Genomic DNA, 27,802 nt, shown 5'->3' with positions numbered 1-27,802 from the left:
ACCTGGCATGTCTTCTTTCAGATCATGCACCTCCTGTGACAGAAGCATGTAAGTGGTCCTCCAGAGTGAGACGCTACTAACCGCAGAGCTGCACCCCCCTTCCTTCTCCTCATTAACCCTAACCCCCCCCCCCCCCCCAAACAATGGTACAGTTCTGCTCCTAACTGGGATCCCTGTTCGCCTCATTTGCTGCTCACTTTTTATGGTCAACATTTATTTATTTTAAACACAAAACACCAATTTCTTTATTCACCTCCTAAACTCACAGATGTGGATGGAGTTTGAATGTATACACTTTGTTCCAAATTATTATGCAAATGATATTTTACACAGATTTTCCTAAATAGTCGATGCAAATGATATAATATAATATCATTTTCAAGTCACCAACCGTTAGGGTATAAGTTGAATTTCATTGAACAAACCACCCAATGAAAACAGGATTTTTTTTCAAAAATAAAAAACTCAAAATGCACTGTTCCAAATTATTCTGCACAACAGAGTTTCAAAACATTTTATAGGTTGTAAAGAACTGAAAATGGTCATTTGCTGAATTTGCAGCATTAGGAGGTCATATTTACTGAAATCAAAAGCTATTTCAATCAAACCCATCTTAACACGGAAGGCTTGTATCATGTGGACGACAGTTTAGTTGTCATTACTTAGAATTCCTCATGGGGGAGACAGAAACTACACACTATAGCTTTAAGTACATCATCATTTCTATAATCAATAATTTTTCTAAAGTACTACTTAACAATCTTTCCATGTACCTCCCTAAACCAGTAATTCCCAATCCCAGTAATACAATGAAATAACAACAAAATAAACAACAAACTGTAAACCAAATAAACATAATATGTATATGTGGTAACAACGTAAGCATATTGCATAGGTCTATCCCCAGTACATGACATCCTAGGAGCCCTCTGAAGAGCTCAGGTACTTCCCCCATTTTTTTGTGTAGACACTAAATCTGGCAAACCGTTCATATGACTTTTTTTTTTCAAATGCTGCCACTATCGCCATCTCACAAACCCATTCTTGGATTGATGGTAGCCCTTTGTTCCTCCATCCTCTCAGAAGAATCTGTCTGGCTATCATTAAACTGGATAGGACCCAACTTCTTGTGTGTTTCTATCTATCCTGCTTAAAATGAGACTTTTCTTCCTTGCTGCTCACTTGGATGGAAAACTTTCCCTTTCGTTGGAGGTGGAGGAGGAAAGGGGATGGGTTTCCAAGGCAACAGCCGCCCCTGTTGAGACAGATGTGTGTGGAAGAGATTATTTGAGTGATTTTTGAGGCACGGAAAAGAGAGCTGAGGTGATTCCGCAGAGCTCTTAAGGCACCTGTTATTAACACTCCCACGTGGAGAAATCTCAGAGAAAGGACAGGAGGCTCTCAGGGCCGTTTGTCTTGTGTTTTGGCGGCGGGTGATAATGTCACGTTTACAGGAGCATGACAGGGAGGGAAAAAAGGCCGCCGCGCTTGCTGATTGGAAGAGAAATGTTGTAAAAGGTGTCGTCGTTGAAGTAGCAGCGAGCGAGCAGACGCTTCACTCCATTCACTCCAGACTTAATGAAGATTTTAGAATCCCTAACAGCCCATTCAGCCACACGAGGCTTCCGGTGCTGACTACCGATCTGTCTCGGTACCGGCAGCAAGCGCAGACCGATGTTTGTCTGGAGGCGGAAGCTGTAATCCTAGATTAAATCTGCTGTTTTTTATGGTTTTATTTTGGCAAGACAGTAATCAAATTGAATATTTGTCTCCTTCAACTCTCTAGTGAAAGCAGACTAACTAAATAAATAAATGACACCTTGACTGTAGACATTTAAGAGGTAAATAAAGACATTTGCACCATAAATTGCTGCATAAAAAGTGTTTGACTCACAACATTTTCTGGGGGAGGATGCCCAGACCCCCCCCAGTTATAATGTGCGTCCCCTCCAATTCTGAAACAAAACCTATGCACTTGGTTAACCCTCCTGTTGTCCTCGGCTCAAATTAGACCCGTTTTCAAAAAGTTTCTCTATCAGAACATTTGGCTTTCTTTCAACCAAATTGTCCAAAACAATAACGTGGACGGTTCCGTACGACCATGACTCTTCAAGTAACAGAAATGATCCGTTCACTACCTTCATTGAATTTGGGTGTTTAATTTGATTTGATAGCTTTTGAAAAAGAAATGGATAAAAGAACATTTAAAAAAAAGTGACAAAAATGTCAAAAAAAAATTAAAAAGTGATTAAAAGAAACGTTTAAATCACGTTTAAAAAATATTGGAAAAGAAAGTGCAAAAAAAATCGACAAAAATGTCAAAAAAAGTGACAAACTAGGGCGCTCAGATAGCTCAGTTGGTAGAGCGGGCACCCATATATAGAGGTTTACTCCTCGACGCAGCGGCCGCAGGTTTGACTCCGACCTGCGGCCCTTTGCAGCATGTTGTTCCCCCTCTTTCCCCCCTTTCATGTCTTCAGCTGTCCTGTCAAATAAAGGCCTAAAATGGCCAAAAAATAATTGAAAAAAAATGACAAAAAAATACTACAAAAAAGCATTGATAAAGTTGACCAAAGCATTGAAAAATTAGTTTTAATTTAATTTCAAAGTTTGACCCAGAAAAACAAAAAGTTGCAGGGTGGACGAGAAGACAACACAAGTGTTAAAAAGCTGAAAGCAGCTCTCGATCCCTCAAAGAGTCACTAGAGAGACTCTGAAAGCCAGGAAGTAGGACAAGCAGTAATCAAGGGCCTGAGAGGTTCCAGCAGGGAGCTGCGTTCAAGCACCTCTCGGGAAGAATACTTCTGCATTTCTGGTTGCTTTTTCTGAACAAAACCAGCTGATTTGTTTTGTTGGTGAAGTTTTGGGGGATTTTCTTTTCCATTTCTGAAAGTCGTTGGTTTGGGAGGAGGCACTGCTCTTTTTTTAATGTCTCGCCCTTTTGGAAGCTGGTGTGGCAGCAGGGCGCCGTTTTGGTGGTGGTGATGTTGCCCTGAAACAGACGGCTGTTTCATTTTACAAGGTGTTCAAATCTCAGGAGTCAGTTTTAAAATAGTTCTTTTTTTTTTTTTAAACATGTGAAAGAAGATTTCCATTGCTTTGCTTTTGAATCATGGAAGAAATTAAGTTGCTTTTAACATAATGTGACTTTAACCTTTTAGCAAGCTCAGTTGAGTTGGAAGCAAGAAATTTTTCATGCACATTTCCTTGATTTTAAAACTGAAAACCAGATCAAACTGAGCATTTGTGCAGCCCGAATCTCTTTATCATGAAGAGGAGCTTTGTTTGTCTTTGTAGGTTCTTATTTCACGCTCCATTGTGTAGGAAGAGGCAAATGCTGTATATTTTATGTTCCATATGAGTATGCAAACCCCGTCCTAAACATCTGCCGTGCTTCATGTCTGGCTGATTTCTTTCCCTCTGCTGTCAGCGCGGCTGGCGCTCCTCTAACGGCAGGACTCACCCACTTAAATATGGACTCTATGGCTACTTTTACATCGCTATGTTTTGGTTTTTAAGCAGAGTTTTGAGCCAAAAGAGATCTCCGTGCACATAAGTGTTTTTAGCTAGTTTAAACTAACACTCCCAAACCTCATGTCTCATCATTATTCTGGTATTCTGGGCATAAACAGGAGCGTCATTTTAATTTACAGGAGGGATGGGGTACAACCCCCCCAACATTCAAAACTGGCCAGTGCAACCCTGCTTTAGATATTTAAAGACATTTGCACCGTAGATTGATGCAGAAGAATTCAACAGAATAGAAAGTGTTTAACATGCTCAGGGGAAAAGCGGGGGGAATGAGAGGGGGGAAACACCAGAGCAGGGGGAATGAGAGGGGGAAACACCAGAGCAGGGGGAATGAGAGGGGGAAACGCCAGAGCAGGGGGAATGAGAGGGGGAAACGTAGCAGAAGATATTCCTTTTTAAACCAAAATGTAGTGATGTAAATGTAGCCTTTAAAATTCAAAGCTGATCCGAGACCAGCGGAGCGGGGCCTAATGTTTGCATGCAGTCAGAAGGAATGAACACACTGGACGGATGTTTAAAAGGGAAATCTACGGATGTCTCACCGGGCTTGAGCTGACTGGGATGTTTGCTTTTGTTCCTGTGCATTCACCTGTGTATTAACAGCTTCAGAGTGAATGAAAATGTACCTTTTAAAGCTCTTTAGAGCCTTTATTTTTCTGTTTTAGTTTTAAACCAAGGTGGAAAGGGCCCAAACATATTCCACTTAAGTAAAAGTACTATTACTTTGAGGAACTTTTACTTAAGTATGAGTAAAATTACCGGTATAGAAATCTACTCAAGTAAAAGTAAAAAGTAGCTCATTTAAAATGTACTCAGAGTAAAAGTTACTTAGTTACTTTTAAACAGTGGGGGAGATATACTTTTTATACTACTTATAAATATCTTTATACTTAATATATTTCATTAACTCAGTCTTTTGCGATTTGATAAGGACACAAAGCCAAAAAAACAAAACAAAAATGACAAAAAAACGGCAATACTTTACTCAAAGGTATTGACATAATCGTGACATGACACTGTCATAACTATGACATGACACTGTCATGAACGTGTCATAAACATTATAAACAAGTCATGAACGTTTATGACTTCTATCATTAAGTGTCATTCAGTTTTTGTCATGACAAGTTGGCATTGTTTGGGTTGTCTTTGTCATGACAACTTGACATTACATTTCTTTGGAGTGTCCTTATTAAGACAGCTTGACATTAAACAGGATGACATTATGTCAAGTTGTCATGACAAAGACATCCTCTGGTAATGTCATCCTGGTTAATGTCAACTTGTCATTACAAAGACAACCCAAACAATGTCCACTTGTCATGACAAAAACTGAATGACACTTAATGACAGAAGTCATTAACGCTTATGACTTGTTTATAACGTTTATGACACGTTGATGACAGTGTCACGTCATAGTTTCAATTATGTCAATACCTTCAAGTGTTACCCAAAAAAGAGAAGTGAAAACAACGCTTTCGATTTGAGTTTGTTGACCGATACATTTATTTTTTTTACTTTACACACAATGTAACAGACAACAGTTCTTTGGAAACAAGCTTATCTTTGTGAAATTATTACTCCGTTGTTTGTTCCTGTTCACTTCTCCACGTAGAGAACTGGACTTTCCAACGATCACTGAGATGCAGCACGCTGACATTTCGGGCTTTTATTGTGCACTACTTTTATTTTCCTATGAAGGGAAATTCTCTCGCCTCGCGTTAAAAAGGTCAGACTAACCCTACTGGAGCTGCTGAAGTCGATATTAGGCTCGAGGGCACTTCAGCAGGGCAGGTCTTTGAGGATTTAAAGTGACGAGTTAACACACAGGTTGATAAACAGGAAGAAGGCTGCTGTTGCTGAGTGAATCCCTTTAACTGACCCCCAGGCTGCATGTAAACATGGCTGCTGGCTCCTGATTGGTTGCCATCATCCGTGGAAGAAGATGCCTAACTTGTATTCCTTCTCTGTTGCATCCAATGAGCAGCGCAGCAGAACCCGGCCCCGCCCATCCCGGCCCGGCAGTACGAGGTGGCCATGAACCGGCAGCAGCGCTACTTCCGCATCCCGTTCATCCGGCCGGGTGACCAGTACAAAGACCCCCAGAACAAGAAGAAGGGCTGGTGGTACGCGCACTTCGACGGGCCCTGGATCGCCCGGCAGATGGAGCTGCATCCCGATAAACATCCCATCGTTCTGGTGGCAGGTCAGTACAGAGAGGAAGAGGAATTAACTAGACTGAGATGAAAGCTATGATTGGACAATAGAGAGGCAAAGTCCCTCCCCTTCCAGTGGACTTCATGGGACCTTGGGAAAAGATATACATGGTAGTGAACGATGAGACTCATTATTTTTGGATCCCCTTTGAATTGAGCCACGTATTTACACATACGATGTTCGTCACTCTAAAAGATCATTTTTTAACTGGAGAAGAAATCGTCGTCACCAAACCCACCAGACTCCATGTAAATAAACAGTAATTTTATCATCATAAAACACACTTCATTCAAAGTGGACAGAAACAAAATAAAAATATCAAAAGCCGTCTTGGTTCATCTTTCCACTGTTCCAACAATCACCACTCTGGTTTGGTTGAAATAAACCCTTAATTCACCCATTTACATGTGGAGATATGCTGGCTCTATACACGCTAAAAGTCCTGATTATTTGCATGGAGTCTGGTGGGTTTGGTGATAGTGATTTCGGGGCTGTTTCATGTTAAACAAAAAGGATCTTACTCTTTAACTAAAAGGTCTATCTGTAGGGATCTTTCCCTAATGTTGTCCGACATTTAGAATAATAATCTGAGTCTGTCAGCAGCAACAACGGAGGACGTTGAACATCTGTCCTGTAGGGTTGCATTACAGCCCGGTTCACGGCTGCCGGTTACAGCGTTCTGGCTCAATACTGGACCAGTTTCAAAGATTTTTGTTCACATCAGTCACTTAAACACCAATGCATGGGGAACTAGGGTCTATGTTGGAAAAATGAAATGAAATTACCCTTTAACAGTGTTTGTGCCACAACAGACTGTAGAACCACAGATTGTACCAATGCAGGAGTCAAAACGCAATACTGAAAGAGAAAAAGTAGTTGTTTTGTTCACCCATCTGTCTCAGCATATGTGCAGAGTTATAAAAACCTGTGTTTCTCATCACTTTGTGGGACTCCGAGGGTTGCTGTGGGTTGAGGGATGTTTGGGAGCGCTTGGTGCTGCCGTGGGATTTTAAAGTGTAAAGTGTTTGGTCGTCAATCAGAAAGAACAGCAAACATTGTGGTGAAATGGTTTGTATTTTAGAGCGGAGGTGTTCACAGACAGCAGCAGTATGTGGCTGACTAACGACCTCATATTAATATTGGTTCACACAGTGCTGGAACTTATTGCCTTCACAGCTGCAGGTGTGTTAAACTGACTGAATGGGAATCGCCATCGTTGAATGTGTTCAGGGAATGAAATATTTCTTCCTGTTGCTGCACTTTTTATTCAGAGTGCAGGACAGAAGTCTAAAAGCTGTTTCAAACGTGGCCTGGGCGGCTGCGCGCGGAGGGTCTGCTGAGTGTCTGATCGCCGAGCCATGCACCTCTAAGATTTAGTAACAATGGGGACGCTGTCGCATAGACCGCGTTGCAATGATTGGCTACAGGAGAGAAGAAGTCCGTTCTTTGATCCGCTCTGACCGCGATCAGTATGAAAGACCAGGCGCTTCGTGGCGACCGTGTGCGCCGACCGCGCTGAACGCAAGAAGCATGAAACAACTTTACAAAATTCACCAAATCAACAGTTTAAAAGGATCATCAAGTATTCTGTGACTTTGGATGTTAAGACAGTAAAACCTTTATATTCACAGATTTTTGTCATCTTCCCAGTGTAATACTAAAACATGTTTAACCCTAAAAAATAACAAAAATTCATAAAGAAAGTCATTTATAGTGTAGAATGCCATAAAAATGTCACTGTAATGGGGCACTTGGTGGTTAGGAACAGTGTTGGGAAGGATACTTTCAAAACGTATTCCGTTACAGAGTACAGAATACATGCCCAAAAATGTCATTTGTAACGTATTCCGTTACGTTACTCAGACTGAGTAACGGAATACTTGGAGTACTTCCACATTGAACTGCATGTTATAAGTAGGAATGCAGCCATCACATCCAGTTTACTAAACAGGCCTGTTCTGGTGTGTTCTTCTGGTCCATCTGGCTGAATGTGTACCTGAACAAGCAGATAGATTGTGGTATTTGTAGTCCTGAACTGCATACTACAACAATCTAACCACAGTCTTCGCTACCACAAGCTAATTTTAGCTAACGTTAGCTAACATGTCAAACGCGGCTAGTCTTTCAACAGCTCTGGGGCTAGTTAATCAGCACGTAGGAGAATGTAAAGTCACACGTCAACAGCAGTAAAACCACAGCAGACGACTACGCTTGGCTAAAAATAACGTACTTTAAGATGCTTCTTCAGGTTGGAGGTGGAGGAATCTGGGCGCTGAAAGGAAGTTGGTTGCTGCTAAGCAGAAGTTGCACTGCAGTGCACAGTTATATTTCCTTCTCCCTTCTCTTTCTTTAATGTGAAATGCTGTTTGAATTTCCAAGATAGAAACCATTCCTGCCCTGGCTCCATCTCTACCTCTATCAGTGATCACGCAGATAGCTCACTTTTTCGTTTTCATATTGGGGCTTCTGGGAAATGCATGGAGTTGCGAGAGTGAATAAACCCGTGAAACAGAGAAGTATCGTCATGTAATCCATTGATTTCAACAATGTAACTGTATTCTAAATACCAACTATTTCAATTGTAACTGTAACGGAATACAGTTACTCATGATTTGTATTCTGAATACGTAACGCCGGTACATGTACTCCGTTACTCCCCAACACTGGTTAGGAAATGTAGTCAGTGATTATGGGGTGTCTAGTCAGGACTCGGGAGGCAGGGATGCTCAGGTTTTGGGCATCTTCAGTTAAGATTGAAATGACATCTCTGCCTGTTGCTGAAGCATACTTTTTATTTTCAGGAAAGGACGACATGGAGATGTGCGAGCTGAGTCTGGAGGAGACGGGCCTGTCGAGGAAGAGAGGCGCCGAGATCCTCCCCCGGCAGTTTGAGGAGATCTGGGAGCGCTGCGGCGGGGTCCAGTACCTCCGCAGCGCCATCGAGAGCCGGCAGGCGCGCCCTACCTACGCCACGGCCATGCTGCAGAGCATGTTCAAGTAGATGAAGCCCAGGGTGGGGGGGTCGCATTGCAAACAAAGGGACAAACGCACCAGCTACCTACAGTAACACAGATGGCGTCTGAGCGTACTGCACCAGGTTCTGACTGCGGGGCATTCACGTGAACAGCAATTCTTCTCAACTCTCCTTTTGTTTCTCTTCTATTGTCGTTTTTTTTTTTTGTTCGTGCTGGCTTTCGGTTCCTCGAAGAAGAAAGGGGGGGGGGGGGAGAGGGAAGCCAGGGCAGGGAGGTTTTGCATTAAACCCTATGCAGAAAAATCATAGTAAATTATCACATCTGGTTGTTTTCCAAGGAATTCTGTTCTCTGTAACATGTTTGCAAGTCTAACTCTGAGGCCTTAATACTACTTTAACAGGGTTTAAAATGCCACAAGTAGGACTTTTTGTTTTTGTTTTAAAGCTGCCTCCCCAAACGAGAAAACTTAATTCCTCTGTAATTATGCATTCCTGATTATTACACTGAAGTCTTACTGGTGTGTCGCTTCCATCTTAACAGCTAGCTGGTGATCCCTCTCCGACTTTAAACCTGCTGTTTACATGGTCTTCATGTGGTTCTTACAGGGCGAGAAACACTTGCACAACGGGCGCTCACCGTGAGGCAGCGCTGCACGAGTGACTGCACTCAGAATGAAGTCAAATATTTGCTAATACTTTATTTTTTTTTTCATTTTTACCTTTTGTCTTTCCAACCGAATGTAACTCCAGACCTCGTTGATTTGTTCATGTAGTGATTCCTCTTTTCTTCTCACTGTGTGTGATTAAATGTGTAAAAGCTAATCAGAAAAGGGTCCAAAAAAACGTTTGACTTCGAGACCAAACATCGCTCCGAACTTTAAGCCCTTGTTGGGTTTCCGTAATTCAGCTCTGTGATTACTTTTTCGTCTGCGTTTTATAAAGCAAAGCAGGAAATTGTGAAATAATCATGCAACTCCACGCGGGCTGTTTGAGACCAGATCAGTGCTGCAAAAAAACTATCCTCCATACATTCACGAGGAAAACATAATTTGCCAGTGCAGTGATTCCCAAGGCAGTTTCACGTTTTTCATTATCCTGAAAACATATAATCATGTGATTCCAGAAATGTTTTAAAGAAATTCCAAATCTCACATCAGATTGAAAAGCTACGGAGCGCATCATTAACTCTGTACGATGCACTGGTACTCAGAATGAACTGGAACATTCATACAAACGCTGAACATTTTATGTGCAGCCAACAGTGATATTCCAACTGGAATGTAAAAGTTTATTTTTGGAAGAACAGTTTTCTACTCGTGCTCTGGCACGAGAAGCAATAAACCACGCAAGCTAAGCTAAGCGGGGGAAAAACAGGCGTCCTTTGATGTACACACAAAAAAAAACATTTAAAGACAATCTGCTGTGACGTTACACCTTTATTCACCTGAGGTTGCCAAGTTTGTTCCCGAGCTTTCTCTTCCTTTTGACGCTCTCCTCTGCACAACAAAACGCTGACTTAGATTGTCTGAAAGCATGGAGATCCGTCTCGCTGCAAAGTGGCTGTTCCTCTTTTTATAAATGGCATTAACACGCAGGAAAGCAGGCTCGAAATCAATGAAAGAACTCACCCAAGAGAAGCCGACGGTCTGATAGTCGAGCTGCCAGTGGCCAACGTTTGGATTTGATGATCTACGGGTGGAAACGCGTCTAGACGCCTCGGTTAAAAGTGGGCTTTCACGGAAACACAAGTGCGAGTAAAGTGACCAATAGAACGCTTTTTTTGATAGATAATTTAGGGTTACACTTTACTTGAAGGTATCTACATAAGAGTGACATGACGTGTCATAGACATTATAAACAAGTCATAAATGGTTATGACATAATGCTTTTTTTTTAGTAAGTGTCATTCGGTTTTTGTCATGACAAGTTATGTTTCATGTGTCATGACTGTGTCATGTGTTCATGACAGTGTCATGTCACTCTTATGTAGAAACCTTCAAGTCAAGTGTTACCCAATTTTGTCTGAGCAAAACAAACATGCGAAACGTTACCCGTTTATTCTGATTTAAGACGTACGAACATGCAGAACCAGGTGAGAACGAGGTGTTTTCCTGTCCGTTGATGCCGAGTGTAAAGGGGGCCACATTCTGAGCTTCGCCCACGGTTACGACCTCAGTTTTAGGTTGTAACACCTGAGTAATGACTTTGAAATATTTCCTGAAATGTACAAGAAAATCCTGCATCTGCTCCGATCTGTTTCTCTTCCACACATTACAATCATTCCTCGGGAAGCGCTGCCTTTGTCCACTGTCACTTTTCTAACGCTGATCTCTCTAACAGATGAATAAAAAGCATTCCATGTTTCACTCACCTCTCTGCATCTTCTTTCACTTCAGTTTGGGGTCAAACTAAACCTGAATATCTCCTCAATACCTTTTTAAAAACAATGAAGAAAATGGGGTCTCTTATACAACTCAGTTTGTATTTTTAACTATTGATTGTAAAACAACATTTAGATGACAATTTAACACTTCAAATAAGAAAAAAGTCCAAGTTACATTTGTCTATTTACATGAATTGTACAAGAGAATATGATATTACAGATCTACAACCTAAAAAAATGGCTGCATTTGCCCGCTAAATTCATTGTTAGCATGCTAACAAGCTACACTAAGATAATGATAAAACGTGGTAAACATTATTCCTGCAAAACGTAAGCATTTAGCTCAAAGCACCAATAACAAAGACAGAAACAGTTAGCTTTTCTAGTTTCTCACTTTTTCCTTTAGAAATACTGGATTATTTCACCTTGTTAGGCCTTTAAAAATCCTTCAAAACAAACAATTTGAGAAAGAAAAAATTCACTTTTTGGTGCTCAAAACCATAACCTTGAGACCAGGAGCGGGCTCAAAGTAAATATTGCTGGATTTTTAAGGGGTCACAAGCTAAAACAAAAAGGTTGGTAACCACTGATCGATGAAATCAGCTGCATTTTACTTTTCATTACTTCGGCAACACATCCACAGTGATCCTCATCTTCAGTCCCAGTATATAAGAGGTTCAGGTGTACAACAGGGTAAAGAATGTTTGTATTAAGCTGTGAAAGGATGAGAGTGTCCAGTTCTGACAGTGTTTACAGACCTAAATGAAAAAATTAAAGCAGATCCCTGATGCGAGGTTCCTTTTTTGTTTCCATATTTGAGAGCATTCAGATGATCTCACATCAAATCCTGTGTATTTTTAACCACATATTTACTACACAAAGATTGTCAGCAGACATGTACAAAAACAGTCCCGGGTCGATCAGTGATCGAGGCTGCTGAGTCATGTGCTGAGATCCTCTTCGACGACAATGACGGCGGCTGTCCGGCAGTTTCCAAAGTGGCCTAAATGTCTGTTTAGCTGAAGGAAGATGGTCTCTGATATAAAGCTCAGAGCTCTGAAGAGTTTGGAGGCAAACGGTATATCCTGAAAGCTCTACAGCTTTTGATTTCTAACTGTGAGGCTGTGATGAGTCGCGAGTTCCTGCTGACGAATCCTATTTCATCGAGTCTGCAGGGGAAGAAGGTGCAATATTAAAGGGGTACTCAAACTAATTTTGCATGTGAAAAAAAGACATAGTATAGCACGTCCAAAAACATTCATTAAAAAGTCATTTGTCGAAAAAAGTCATGAGAAATTCAAAGTATGTTGAAAATTCATAAAAACGTCATTAGTATGTCAAAGAAAGTAATGAAAAATTCACAGTATTTCAAAAAGTAATAAAGTCATAGTACAATAAATCGAAAAAAGTCAGAGTATAGTATACTGAAAAAAGTCAGTAAAGTATGTCAAAAAATATAGAATAAAAATCATAGTATGTCGAAAAAGTCATAGTAGAGAATGCTGAAACAAGTCATAGTATCGTATGTCATAATGTAGAAAACAGTCAGTATAGTTTGTCAAAAAGTCATAGTATAGTCGAAAAAAGAATAAAAAGTAATAGTATAATATGTCCAAACTATTCATAAAATGTCATATTATAGTATTTAGAAAAAAGTTATAAGTCATAGTATTTAGAAAAAAAGTATAGTATGCTGAAAAAGTCATAAAAATTATAGTAAAGTAGTCGAAAAAAATTCATAAAAAGTCGTATACTGAAAAAAGTCAACGTACAGTATGTTGAAAAATGTAGAAACTTTTTTTTCACTTAAGAAGTCATAGTATAGTATGTTGAAAAAATAAAAAGTCATAGCATAACATGTAACAATTCATAAAAAGTCATAGTATAGTATGTCGAAAAAAGTCATAAAAAGCCATAGTATGTTGAAAAAGAGTCAGTATAGTAGTGATTTGATGTCATTTGTTGAAGCTGTGGTTGAGATTCCTGGAGAAAATGAGGAAAGCTGATTTAGTATTCACATCCATCAGATGTGAAAGGAGGGAGTTGGAAACCGCCTCATTTCCCAGCACATTCCGTTATTTTCTAAGCATTACAGTATCAAAGGTTAATGCAATTGTACATTTGTTTGCTACCTCATATATTTGTAGAGTATTCATTGTGAAGGAAATATATGAAATATGAAATATATATGAAAGTGACATTACTAAGAAGTTACATGACTTTAGGAAATGTGGGTGTAGGTAAGGAAAAAGTGTAACTGTGGTCATGTCAAATGTGTGCGAGTATGCTTGAGTAGATAATCAATGGTGCTCTGTGCAATATGTGTGTTTGCTTGATTAGATCATTACCCTTACTGTTAACACATGGTGAGCTGGTAAAACACAGGTTACATCATTATGGGACAGTGGAAAAGTACAAAATACCTAGAGACAGGATGAGAGACATAGGTTGTGAAACAACTGTTATGATTGTGGTCATGTAAGAGTTACATGACTTCTAGGTACCCTCCTCCTTCAGCGGGCGGCTGAAGAAGTCATTGGACCAAGAAGGGCCAAAGGATCCTGGCCCCAACCAACCAATGAGAGGGAGGAGGCGACACCCCGGAGTAGGCCTGCACGATTAATCGTTCTAAAATCGCGATCTTTGATTCTCATTTAATTTTACGAGCCGACTGCATCACAAACGCTACTACTTTCTTCTGTGAGTTTTAAACATGGACTGTATAAAAAAGGTTTTAAAGCGCTGCAGAGCTCTCCCTTCTCTTCATTGAAGCCTCTGTGTTTACAGGCTGGTGGTGATGATCAATGTGCTATAGGTGCCAAAACAAAATCTGTTTTGTACTGCCAATTAGTTTAGTGTTGTCGTGGTTCATGTGTGCAGTAAACATTACACTTCGTGAGAAAAATATCATGGCAGAGAATCGTGATCTCAATTCTAAGCTAAAAAATGGTGCAGGCCTACCTCGGAGTAGAATAGAACATACACTGTCTGTACAGGGAAGAAAGTGGCCATTCTACGGAGCCCCAGGGTGAAGTAGGCTGGTCCACATCAATGTGTGTGTCATTTACTCTTGTTGTTTTATTCCTTGTATACAAGTTGCTTTTATTACAGTTTTTTACGATCGCTATGACAATTTTTTTCAATACTTTTAACAACTTTCCTAAACTCTTAACGCACCAACACACCTACAACACACAACTGGCAAAAGTTCAAAATACAATAATACACTAATACAATGTACTATGTCTACCAAAACAATGCAAACATGTCTCAAAATCAAATAATTCTTCCAGAACACTACCACATGTTCTCTTCCAACAGGAACATTTAGTCACTCACTGCACAATGTCATACAGAACACTATCATCACATGGAATTACAGAAACTGCATTATTTGATACGTGTCAGGTCTGCCCTTATACAACAGACAATAGTATATTGTATTGATCATAGATTGTGTTTTGCACTGCAGTTTCTCTTGAAGCCTCTACATTTTTGTTATTTTAAGATTATTTTTTGGGCTTTTCTGCCTTTATTTGACAGGACAACTAGTTGAGAAAGGGGGAAGACATGCAGGAAATGGTCACAAGTTGGATTTGAACCCTGGACCTCTGTGTCGATGCATAAACCTCCAAGTATATGTGCGCCTGCTCTACCCACTGAACCAACCCGGCCACCATTTTGTTTCTTTTGCTGCAGAGATTCAATACAAAAAATGAATGACCCATCTCAGAGTAGCTTTATAGAATGCACAGTTTATGAAAAAAAGGAGACAGAGACAGAATTGTCCTGGTACTCCTCTTCCTCTCCCTCGTGAAGGCATTTTTTTTTATTTTCTGTGTTCATCTACAGTATATTGTTCAAACAGGTCCTCTTTTACTGTCCTACCATATGATCATGCAACTGAAAGAACCTCAACACCTGAGTGTGTTTCCTAGAAGGGAATCAGCTGTGATTGATCTATTTGCATAGCTTCAATCAGCTGTTTCTGTATAAAATGCAGGGGATATATTTGTGTTTCAATTTACAATATGAGCAGCTGTTCACTTTGACGTTAGCCTTTAAGTTAGGTTTAGAACATGATGTTATCTGTTCTGACATACAGAGTGAAAGCATTTGCAAATTGGTCAGTAAAGATCCATTGTTTTGGTCTTGGTGGAGCTTGTGTGTAAAAGAAGTTCAAGCATTTAAAATGTGTGTTAACTGTATGCATTTTGTGTCAAAGCAACAAGAAATGTATTAATTGTATAGCCTACACAGACAGATGTTGTGCTAACTGTGTTAAGAGTTTAGGAAAGTTGTTAAAAGTTTTGAAAAAGGTGCCATAGCGATCGTAAAAAACTGTATTCCAGCTATAATAAACCACCTTAAATGAGAGAAGTAGATTGTCTTCTGTTCTGACTGACCAATTGGACCGCGTCAGTACGATGAAAAAAAATCATAAAAAGTCATAGTGTAATATATCAAAAAATAATAAAAAGACATAGTATAGTATATTGAGACAAGTCATAAAAAGTCATAGTGTATGTCGAAACAAATGATAAAGTCATAGTATAGTAAGTCGAAAAGTAATAAAAAGTCATAGTATAGTATGTCAAAAAAAGTCATGAAAAATTCACAGCATGTCGAAAAGTAATAAAAATAAAAAAAGTCATAGTATAGTATGTTGAAACAATTCATAAAAAGTCATAGTATAGTGTGTCGAAAAAAAGCCATATAAAGTATGTCGAGAAAAAGTCATAAAAAGTCATAGTATAGTATGTTGAAAAAAGTCATAAAAAGTCATAGTATAGTATGTTGAAAAAAGTCATAAAAAGTCATAGTATGTCAATAAAGTTATAAAACAATTATAGTTTAGTATGTCGAAAAAAAGTCATAAAAAAGTCACAGTATATTATGTCGAAAAAAAGTCATAAAAAAGTCATAGTATAGTATGTTGAAAAATGTAGAAAAAAGGTCATAATATAGTATGGTCAAAAAAGTCAACGCAAGTCATAGTATAGTATCTCGAAAAAAGTAATAAAAAAATCATAGTATAGTATGCTGAAAAAAGTAATAAAAAGTAATAGTATGTCAAAAAAGAGTCATAGTATAGTATGCTGAAAAAAGTAATAAAAAGTAATAGTATGTCAAAAAAGAGTCATAGTATAGTATGCTGAAAACAGTCATAAAAAGTTATAGTGTAGTATGTCGAAGAAATAATAAAAAGTCATAGTATAGTATGTCATATGTATGGCCGTATGTTTTGGACACTCGGGTGAAGAGAGGGGCAGAGCTGTCAACCGATCACCATCTGGTGGTGAGTTGGGTCAGGGGGTAGGGGAAGACTCTGGACAGACCTGGTAAGCCCAAACGGGTAGTGTGGGTAAATTGGGAACGTCTGGAGGAGGCCCCTGTCCGACAGACTTTCAACTCACACCTCCGGCGGAGCTTTTCGTGCATCCCTGTGGAGGCTGGGGGCATTGAATCCAAGTGGACAATGTTCAAAGTTTCCATTGCTGAAGGCACCAAGGTGCTTCTGGAAAACCGTTCGCCACCTCAGGAGGGGGAAGTGGGGAACCGTCCAAGCTGTGTACAGTAAGGATGGGACGCTGTTGACCTCAACTGAGGAGGTAATAGGGCGGTGGAAGGAGCACTTTGAGGAACCCCTAAATCCAACTAATCCTCTATTTCAGAGGCAGAGCTGGAGGATGATGGGGGATTGTCGTCAATTTCCCTGGTGGAAGTCGCTGAGGTAGTCAAACAACTCCACAGTGGTAAAGCCCCAGGAATTGATGAGATCCGTCCAGAAATGCTTAAGACTCTGGGTGTGGAGGGGTTGTCTTGGTTGACACGCCTCTTCAACATTGCGTGGAAGTCTGGGACGGTGCCTAAGGAGTGGCAGACCGGGGTGGTGGTTCCCCTTTTTAAAAAGGGGGACCAGAGGGTGTGTGCCAATTACAGGGGTATCACACTTCTCAGCCTCCCTGGTAAAGTCTACTCCAAGGTGCAGGAAAGGAGGGTTTGGTCGATAGTTGAACCTCAGGTTGAAGAGGAACAATGCGGATTCCGTCCTGGTTGTGGAACAACGGACCAGATCTTTACTCTCGCAAAGATCCTGGAGGGAGCCTGGGAGTATGCCCAACCGGTCTACATGTGTTTTGTGGATCTGGAAAAGGCGTATGAGCGGGTCCCCCGGGAGATACTGTGGGAGGTGCTGCGGGAGTATGGGGTGAGGGGGTCCCTTCTCAGGGCCATCCAATCTCTGTACGACCAAAGCGAGAGCTGTGTCCGGGTTCTCGGCAGTAAGTCGGACTCGTTTCAGGTGAGGGTTGGCCTCCGCCAGGGCTGCGCTTTGTCACCAATCCTGTTTGTAGTATTTATGGACAGGATATTGAGGCGTAGTCGGGGTGGGGAGGGGTTGCAGTTCGGTGGGCTGGGGATCTCATCGCTGCTTTTTGCAGATGATGTGGTCCTGATGGCATCATCGGCCTGTGACCTTCAGCACTCACTGGATCGGTTCGCAGCCGAGTGTGAAGCGGCTGGGATGAGGATCAGCACCTCTAAATCGGAGGCCATGGTTCTCAGCAGCAAACCGATGGAGTGCCTTCTCCAGGTAGGGAATGAGTCATTACCCCAAGTGAAGGAGTTCAAGTACCTTGGGGTCTTGTTTTGCGAGTGAGGGGACAATGGAACAGGAGATTGGTCGGAGAATCGGCGCAGCAGGGGCATATTACATTCAATTTATCGCACTGTTGTGATGAAAAGAGAGCTGAGCCAGAAGGCAAAGCTCTCGATCTACCGGTCAATTTTCGTTCCTACCCTCACCTATGGTCATGAAGGCTGGGTCATGACCGAAAGAACGAGATCCAGGGTACAAGCGGCTGAAATGGGTTTCCTCAGGAGGGTAGCTGGCGTCTCCCTTAGCGATAGTGTGAGAAACTCAGTCATCCGTGAGGAACTCGGAGTAGAGCCGCTACTCCTTCGCGTCGAAAGGAGCCAGTTGAGGTGGTTCGGGCATCTGGTAAGGATGCCCCCTGGGCGCCTCCCTAGGGAGGTGTTCCAGGCACGTCCAGCTGGGAGGAGGCCTCGGGGAAGACCCAGAACTAGGTGGAGGGATTATATCTCTAACCTGGCCTGGGAACGCCTCGGGATCCCCCAGTCGGAGCTGGTTAATGTGGCTCGGGAAAGGGAAGTTTGGGGTCTCCTGCTGGAGCTGCTGCCCCCGTGACCCGACCCCGGATAAGTGGACGAAGATGGATGGATGGAGTATAGTATGTTGAAAAAAATTCTGAAAGTCATAGTATAGTATGTTGAAACAATTCATAAAAAGTCATAGTATAGAATGTCGAAACAATTCATAAAAAGCCATAGTATGTCGAAAAAGAGTCATAGTTTAGTACGATGAAAAAAATAGTGTGTATGTCAAAGAAATCATAAAAAGTCATAGTGTAATATGTCAATAAAATCATAAAAAGTAATTGTATAGTATGTCGAGACAAGTCATAAAAAGTCATAGTGTAGTATGTTGAAAAAATAAATAAAAAGTCATAGTATAGTATGTCAAAAGTCATTGTATAGTTTGTTAAAAAAAAGTCATAAAAAGTCATAGTATATTATGTCGAAAAAATTTATTAAATGTCATAGTTTAGTATGTCAAAAAATTTAGAAAAAAGTCAGTATAGTTTGTCGAAAAAAAATCATTGTATAGTTTGTCAAAAAAAAGTCATAGTATGGTATGCTGAAAAAAGTCATAAAAAGTCACAGTATACTATGTTGAAAAATAGAGAAAAAAGTCATAGTGAAGTAAGTGGAAAAAAGTCATAAAAAGTAATAGTATATTATGTTGAGAAAAGTCATAGTTTATGTTAAAAAAAATTTGAAAAAAAATCAGTATAGTTTGTCGAAAAAAGTCATTAAGTCATAGTTTAGTATGTTGAAAAAAGTGATAGTATAGTGTAACAAAAAAAGTCATTAAAAAGTATAGTATGTCGTTAAAAAGTCATAGTATAGTATGTTAAAAAATGTAGAAAAAAGTCAGTATAGTTTGTCGAAAAAAGTTATAAAAAGTCATAGTATAGTATGTTGAAAAAAGTCATAGAATAGTATACTGAAAAAGGTCATAAAAAGTCATAGTATAGTATGTTGAAAAATAAAGCAGAAAGTCATAGTATAGTATGTTAAAAAAATTTAGAAAAAAGTATAGTTTGTCGAAAAAAGTCATAAAAAGTCATAGTATGGTATGCTGAAAAAAGTCATAGAATAGTATACTGAAAAAGGTCATAAAAAGTCATAGTATAGTATGTCGAAAAAAGTTCTAGTATAGTTAAGTGGAAAAAAATAAAAAATAAAAAAATAAAAGCTGTGGAACGGCTGCGTGCTCCGCCGTCCGTCAATACCCACCAGGTCCGGATTTGTTGCGGCACGGCTGCAGCCATGGCTGACAGCTGTAGTCACGAGGACCCACGAGATCTCACAAATTTACGTAGAATAGAACCACAAAACCAACACCAGTTTGTTTCCATCCAGAGAAGTAGAGGGGAAACAACTCTGTGCTGTGTTTTCAAGGTGTAGTTCAGGGAAATATGATCTGCCGTGAGCACAGTGTATTTTATTTTGAAAATTAACCAGATGTTTATTTTGTTTCTGTTTCTCGACTTCCTGTCCAGCACTATCTGCCGTGTGCTGAATTGCTGCGGAGCTCTCCGGCGTCCGACAAAAATAGAAGCTCTGCGTATCTACTCCGGAGGGCTGTGACGGAGTAGGGACGCAGACGTTCTGCAGTCAGTGGAAATACACATACTGACTTTAATGGAAACCTAATGACTCCGCCGACGATGTTCCGGAGCCGTTCCGCAGCCGTTACGCATCCAGTGGAAATTGGGGGTGAGTGTGCGGGTATCTGAGTCTTGACTGATGATGTTCTAACCATTTTATTATTATAAGGATATATTAGCCTACCTTTCATTCAACGAAGTAGCCTACATCTTAATAATAAGCAAAACACCACCTTAGGTTCATCAAACCTTGTGCTTGTGCATTTGTGTCCTTAAAGTAGCCTAGATAAACGTTGCCCATGATGCAAACTTTAACGAGAATTGCAGCTTTTCAATCTGCATTGGCAGACACAAACTCATGATAGACCTCTTCAAATAAAGCACAGGAACTCGTCAGTCGTGAAATTCTAAGTATATATATATATAGCTTGTTTTATGATTCATGAGGAGTATACTGTTTTATTGTATTAATGTATAAATGACACTTTTTTGAAATATTTAATGTGTCAACTCTCACTGATTCTTGCTTTCTCATTACATGGCGTTTGTAGTTTTAAGGAGTAGGAGTTGGTATACATATTCAGGGTAGCGCAAGGACGGGTGGTATTTGTGATCTTATGTGGTGGGCCTGTCTGGGCCAAAATGCCAGGGCTGACTTTTGGTCCCAGTCCGCCCCTGACCTGGGGGTACCAGAAGCTCAAAACAAGTGTCAATAGCAACAGCAAAATAAGCTGTTTGGCAATGGCAGAGAAGATTTGGCAAAAATTTTCATGGGCGCAACCCACATACACATGAGCGCTGCTGCTCATCCCACAAATGCATGTTCCTTACAAATGGGGCACCATTTGAAAGGGAACTAAACAGGCTTTCCAACGGTATAAGATTTATTGCCAAAAAGTATTGTTACCAGAGAAATAATCTACCAAACACAAATTTCCTTACTTTTTGTGCTAAGTTTAGTATGTTGGGAAAAAGGTCATAGTATAGTATGTCCAAAAAATTAATAAATAGTCATAGTTTAGTATGTCAAAAAGTGTAGAAAAAAAGTCAGTATAGTTTGTCGAAAAACGTCATAGTATAGCGTGTCGAAAAAAGTCATTAAAAAGTGATAGTATATGTCGAAAAAGTCATTAAAAAGTTATAGTATAGTATGTCGGAAAAACTTCAGTATAGTATGCTGAAAAAAGTCATAAAAAGTCATAGTATAGTATGTCGGAAAAAAAGTCAGTATAGTATGCTGAAAAAAGTCAGAAAAAGTAATTGTATAGTATGTTGAAAAAGTCATTAAAAAAGTCATAGTATAGTATGTCGAAAAAAAGTCAATATAGTATGCTGAAAAAAAAGTCATAAAGGTCATAGTATAGTATGTCAAAAAAATTCATAGTATAGTATGTTGAAAAAAAGTCATAAAAGTAATAGTTTAGTATGTCGAAAAAAATCATAGTATACTAAAAAGAAATCATAAAAAAGTCAGTATAGTTTGTCGAAAAAAAATCATAAAAGGTCATAGTATAGTAGTCGAAAAAAAGTAAATAAAAGTCATAGTATAGTATGTCGTAAATGTCATAGTATAGTATTTCAAAAAAGGTAACTAAAAAGTCATAGTATGGTATGTTAAGAAAATGTCTTAAGCAGTCAGTAGAGTTTTTTCATGGGTGTTTCTACATCTATTCATAGCTAGCTGTGGGAGTACACATTTTTCTTTCTACCTTCATCTCATTGAACTCTAAGTTCCAACTGTGTTGAGTAACATAAATAAGCATGATCAAATGATCTGCAGTGCACTGACGAAATGACTCAAGGTTACATTAGCTTTTAACGCTGGCAATTAATTGGAATTAATTAAGTAGAAGTGCTCCAATTTCCTATAATTAGTGCCAAACATGGTACTTTCCTGGAAATCACAGACTTGTAAGAAAACGTGTTCTTCTTGTAAATGTGGATCCAAACTGCTGCTTTCTCCCCTCAAACTGTTTTACTGATCCTTTTACAGTGTTCGTCTCTTTAGTTGTAATGTTTTCAGGGGATAAACTTCTGAAGTCGAAAGATCAGAGCGGACAAAAACATAATACTTTAATGAGTGATGAGTAATAAGTGATTTAGTTGTAGTAACTGTGTGGCTACTACAAAAAAAATAAAACATATTTAAAAAAATAAACAAGAAAACTGATGTTTTAGTTTGGAGCAGAAGGAGAGTGAGACGTCCTGAACTTCCCTCGCAGCTCGGCAGCGTTTCCGACCCATAGACTGCAAAAATAATAGACGAAGCTTCCAGGCCTGAATAGTGAAGCTAAAGCGGAAGTGCTTTAAATCTGCATTCTATCTAATTTCCAGCAGGGGGCGACAATACTGGCTCCAACAAGAAGTCTGTTTCTAAAAAGTCTGAGAAAATGAGCCTACTTCTTTCTTGATTTATTACCTCAGTAAACATTTTCATAATGAGTCTATGGTCTCAATCGCTAGTTTCAAGTCTTCTTCAACACGGCACGATGTTCGTTTAGTAAATGATGGTCCCATTTATTTTAAAATACACGATAAAGGCAGGGGATGCTTTAGGACCTGTCAATCAGAACAGAGGCGTAGCAATGCTAACTATGCTAACACTGTGGACATTTAATTGGACCTCAACTTGTTTTTGGCTGTTGTCCATGTTTTCATCTTAAACTTTGACCCTCTCACTGTGTGTGTTAATTGGAACATTTTGGTCGCCTAAAAATGTCTTGTTCAGCAACCAAGATAGCTAGCTAGTGCTAGTGTTAGCTAGTAACTTAAGAGAAAGGCTGCTGATTTTGAACCAGCTTTGTGTACTGCTGTGCATGCTGACGAATGGCGCCAGTAGTAGGTGGTCCATGTTTAGCCGTAGCCATAGTTTAAATCTCGGCTGGATGACTCGCTGCAGAAGGGTTGAAAATCTGCAACTTTCCCTCTTTAGCGTTTAGCTTAGCGCAGCGCCATTGCAGCCATAAACAACACTGGCTTGGTTGCGTCATCCTCCCCAGCTCCACCATCCCCAGCTCCACCCTCTCGTCAAAAATCGTCACGACGGGTTTCAAAAAGCCAAGATGACGACGGCCGTTTCATCAAACTCCAGGCTTCAAAACGGCAGTCCACAAACCAATGGGTGACGAAAAGGATGCTACACCCACTATCTTTATAGTCTATGTTCAGGGTGCCATGTCATTTCTCCAACGCTCCATTGTTCTGACCTCTCAATAACCCTGAAAAGTTTCCTCTGGTCCACCAGAATCCCATTATGGCCACACCAAGACCCGCCCTTCAATAGCATTTATTGGCCAGGCTTATGCTAGGTAACGTAACCCCATTTGTACAGGTCCTATCCCCCGACCAATCGGGCATCCTAACCTTAACCACTCGAGGTCAATGCCTTACCCCAACCAATCAAGCTGCTTCGTAGGACGGGTCTTGGCATGACCATAGTGGGATTCGTAATTTCACTACCAAAGGGACGTCGGATTAGTGGGCTGTAGGACCCAAGGGAATTTTTCGGGTTATTGAGAGGTCGGAATAATGGAGCATCAGAAAAATGGGCAGTCCCCATGTTCAGACCCCAAAAGAGGATCAGACTAATCTCTCTGAGGTTAGACGGGGACTCTGGACAAATCAGTGTTTCTGCTGTAAAACAGTCTTGACATTCAGTCCTCGTCCATCCTTTGGGAAGTTTAATTAGTCACCAATCAGCTCTGTGTCTCCCTAACACACAGTGGCTCTGAGCCACTTTGGGTTTAGGCTGGTGGGAAGGATAACAGCCCAGTAATTTGTGCAAAGCAAAAGACCACAGGAAGATAGGCACAGGCACAGGTGTTTGTTTTAGGTTTGGATTTAATCTCAAACTGCAGGTTTTTCTCTGCATTGTCAGATAACATTTTCACCATATTCAGCTCTAATTTATTCACTGAAGCCTTGCTGAGGGTGCACGATCTTTCCTCCAGCAGTAACACATGATTGCACATGTGGGACTTAACCAGAACAACCTCGCTCCTGGCAACGAGCCCCTCTTACCCTTTTGTAGTATTCTCAGGTGACCTCCAATCTGATACTTTTTCTTAACCGGCAAGGCCTGGGAGGGAGTAGCTGTCTTTGTATCTGTGAAAAGAGAAAAATAAAGGTGTGAAAATGAAATTGCAGGCGCAGCAACACTGCACATGTACTGAGGCGAGAAACTCTAGTACTCTTTGTGTCTAGGAAAGTGATTCGGAGAGAAGATATCACAGAAGACCTGCACATACTGCAAATGTGTTGAAATACAAAAGAGCTGAAAAGAGCAGGAAAATCACATGGACTGAACCGGGAGTATAAGACATTCGTCTGATTATTCTCAAGTGAAAACACACAGATCGAGATATGATGCTATCTTGAGATCAATTATGTTTGTCTCTATTGTTTTTGGAAATATGATCACTGTTCCCAACAAGTTGTTCATTCAGATCCATCCTTAAATTATGAAGCAATCCCTTCTGCATCACAGAGTTAAAAAAAACAAGCAGATATTCAGCTCCTCAGACACATTTTACATCTTTATTTTACATTTCAGGGGACATTTTGTCAACACTCTTCCTCTGCAGCACAAGGAAGGATGTGTTTTATATTTCAGTAACAACTTAAACTAAGGGGCCATATTATGTATCTATGTCTATACTGTCATTTTAATTTGTCAGTTATGCTAGATGTAGTATTACCGCATCAAAGGATGAAGATCAGTCTGCTGGATTTATTTTAAAAAAATTTAATGAAAATGAAATCCATCCATCCATCCATCCATCATAACTTTTTTGTCCACCAGCCAAAAGGCTAGTGAATGTTCAAATTTTACCAGCCACCTTATAGTTTACCATTGTTTTTTTGGCTGGGGAGCGAAGAAAATGTACCAGCCACTTGCATATTTTACCAGCATTTGGATGTTGTAGATGTTGTAGATGGTGCTAATTTTGGACACTCCATCCATCCATCCATCCATCCATCCCCTTTCATTCAGCCTGCCAGTAAACTGTAATTAAGACGCTGTGAATCCAGCATTGCACCCACACACTGCTGACAACTTAGAAATCTGTCTGTTACACGAACACTAACCTGGGCCAGAATCCAACCAGAACAAATCTTAGTAGGTAAGCCAGTTAAGAATGTGGCTGCAGGACAAAATCGTGACCTGGAGTACCAGGGCCACATGGAGAGCAAGGTGCAGGACAAAACCTGAACAACAACTGTGTTTTAGACATACAGAGTCTCACAGGTTTTCCTCAGTGTGTTTTCAGGGAATCTTTTGATTGACAAGCCTCTATCTCACACCAAACTGATTGATTTGCCTCTTCCGGCAGTTCTATGTGTTGTCAAGCAGCCAAATGATTAAAAGGACCGTGCAGCTCTGCAGTATTAACCGTTTAGGGCGTACTGCCATTGTCTGTTTCTCTGTCCTGTTCTTGGCTGGTCTGGATGCAGGATTAGACCAAACAGGGTTCAGTGTTAATCAAAGGGGGCAAATCCAAGTCAACTGCAAACCCCAAGCCCCTTCAATCCCCCAGAGCAGACAGAAAAGCTGCCGCTACCTTAGATTTCAGAGAGGAGACAACAACCTTAGCTTTTCGATTTATTTTCATTGTCGACTAATCTGTGGATTATTTTCTGGATGGATGGATCAGTTGTTTGGTCTCTAAAATGTCAGAAAATGGTGAAAAATGTGGATCAGTGTTTCCCAAAAGCCCAAGATGACGTCCTCAAATGTCTTGTTTTGTCCACATATTCACATTTAACAAGCTGAAAATTAAGAGTTTTACTTTTTTTCACAAAAAATGACAAACTAATTACTTGTTTATCAAATAAATTGGCGATTACATAATCGATTAATCTTTGCAGCTCTACTGCAGTTTGTACATTTAATATTCATTTGGAACAAAACAACTGAGGGTCCACTGTGACGAAAAATGACTTTACCGTATTCAGTTCCTCCAATACCGCACACACGTTCACAAACTACCCAGTATACAAAGTCATTAAAATGAGCTCCACCTCTCTTAGCTGCTACATTTAAGTGATGAACACATTAATGCATCGATAACTATAATACATATTATTATGCATAATGAATATGTTTACTTTTAGTATGTTAAGTATATATATATATATATATAGATGCTGATACTTTCGTTACTTATTATGAATGCAGGACCTTTACTTGTAACAGAGTATTTCTACACTACGTTAAGAATCAAGTGTACTTCTTCCACCTCTGAAAGTTGTTGCATAAGAGCTCACAGAAGAGTTAATGATATTGTAGCTCTCCTTTGTAGTTTCGGTAAGATCCCATTACTGACCAGGGGCTAAATGGAAATTCAGAAAATGAGATTCCTTCTGTCTGAGAGTGCAACAGGCCCCATAAAGATAATATGAATGTAAAAATACCTCTAAAAATATCTTGCAAAGGTTGAGAAGATGGGAATGTAAAGTAAGAGAACTCTCCGAGGTGCTTTGTGTTAGGAGCTGAGGTGCTGAAGTCTAACAGGGTTGAAATTAGATTTTTCTGGCAGTAGAAGAGCAGCAACTGTGAGCCGGTAGTTAATATAAGAAACACTTTCTCTTCATTTAAAATCAACTTAGCATTGATTTATAGTGGTGAGGGCTGAGATGTGAGAGAGAGATTAGTCTGTATGTGAGTGTAAACGTAGAAGGCAAACAAAAATCAGAGAAAAGAACAAACAAAAGCACCACAAACCTCATAAAACTAGTAGGTTTCTCTGCTGAACTCTAAATGTGTTCACACTGAACTCAAAGCTAAATTCAGTGTAAACAAAAAGACACACAAGAAATGAAGCAAAGACGCACCCTTGATGCCAAAATATTTCAGTATGAGCAAAAACTGTGATTATTCCAAAGCTCAGTCCACTTTAGGCCTGCAACCAGGGTTGGAAATACGGGGAGCTACGTGGAGCTTGGCTCCCCCGAAAGCCTCATTTGTCAAACGTGAAATAAATAATGAGGTTAATAGTAAAGCACTTGTCAATGTGAGCGTTTGTTCAGGCAACAATTTCTGATAATTTGGGTCTAATAAACACTATTCCTACTGTGGCCAAGGATGCGTGGAGGCGTACTCAATGCATGTTACGTTTAGTCAACATTTACAGCTCAGGGTTCATAATTATCCTGGGATGCAGTCTAGGTCTGTTCTGTTCTAAAGCCAAACTGTCGCCTGTCCACTGTGCGTTGGTATTTTTTATGGTTAGATGAACAATTAAAACAAAGATTGCAGCGGTGAATACCATTTCTTTGTTGTCCCAGGCTAAACATTCTCCGTGTGAATTGAAATGTATTGATAATACATTTTTCCATGACACATCCATGAATGCGCATAGGTGCAGTACCCACACCCCCCCAAAATAGGGCTCCTCCAAAAGCCACGGTGTAACTCAAACACTGGCTTTCATTTTCAATGTCATCGATAAGTCCGCTAATTATTTTGTCAATAAATTTGTTTACGATAGAGAAAACAGAATAAATGATATCTATTCTGATAAAAGATAAAGTGTTACAAACTATCAGGTCACCCTGTCAGCTAAACGTAAAACAGTCTCAGTTTTAGAAGAGTTAAAGTGCCCATATTATGCTCATTTTCAGGTTCATAATTGTATTTTAAGGTTGTACCAGAATAGGTGTACATGGTTTAATTTTCAAAAAACACCATATTTTTGTTGTACTGCACTGCTCTCTCTCACTGCTGCAGATCCTCTTTTCAGCTGGTCTCTGTTTTAGCTACAGAGTGAGACCTCTTTTCTTCTTCTTCTTCTGTACTATCTTTGATTGCACTCGCACATGCTCAGTAGCTCAGATGTAGATCATGTCAGCTAGCTAGCTCCAGAGACAGTAAAAGAAAGGCTGTTTCTCCACCTTCAGTCAGTTACAAGGCAGGATTAGCTGGGAGACTTCTTCTAAATG

At 40.0% G+C, this 27,802-nt stretch overlaps 1 protein-coding gene across 10 annotated transcripts in view; it reads left to right on the top strand.

The window, feature by feature from the left end:
- The window catches only part of LOC144533599 (unconventional myosin-VI-like), a 164,637-nt gene extending 153,545 nt beyond the window's left edge, over positions 1-11,092 (top strand). For 6 of the 10 annotated variants that reach the window (XM_078275078.1, XM_078275076.1, XM_078275073.1 and 3 more), the window contains 3 exons: positions 22-48; positions 5,519-5,737; positions 8,550-11,092. In XM_078275078.1, the coding sequence (XP_078131204.1) occupies positions 22-48; positions 5,519-5,737; positions 8,550-8,749 (446 nt within the window). In that variant the 3' untranslated portion in view covers positions 8,750-11,092. The remainder of the gene's footprint in view (positions 1-21; positions 49-5,518; positions 5,738-8,549) is intronic. The other 4 variants (XM_078275079.1, XM_078275077.1, XM_078275074.1 and 1 more) reach the window with 1 other exon arrangement.
- Positions 11,093-27,802: the final 16,710 nt, after the last annotated feature.

The sequence above is a fragment of the Sander vitreus genome, chromosome 18, assembly GCF_031162955.1.
Source record: "Sander vitreus isolate 19-12246 chromosome 18, sanVit1, whole genome shotgun sequence".
Lineage (NCBI taxonomy): Eukaryota > Metazoa > Chordata > Actinopteri > Perciformes > Percidae > Sander > Sander vitreus.
This window is presented reverse-complemented; position numbering and strand designations above follow the sequence as displayed.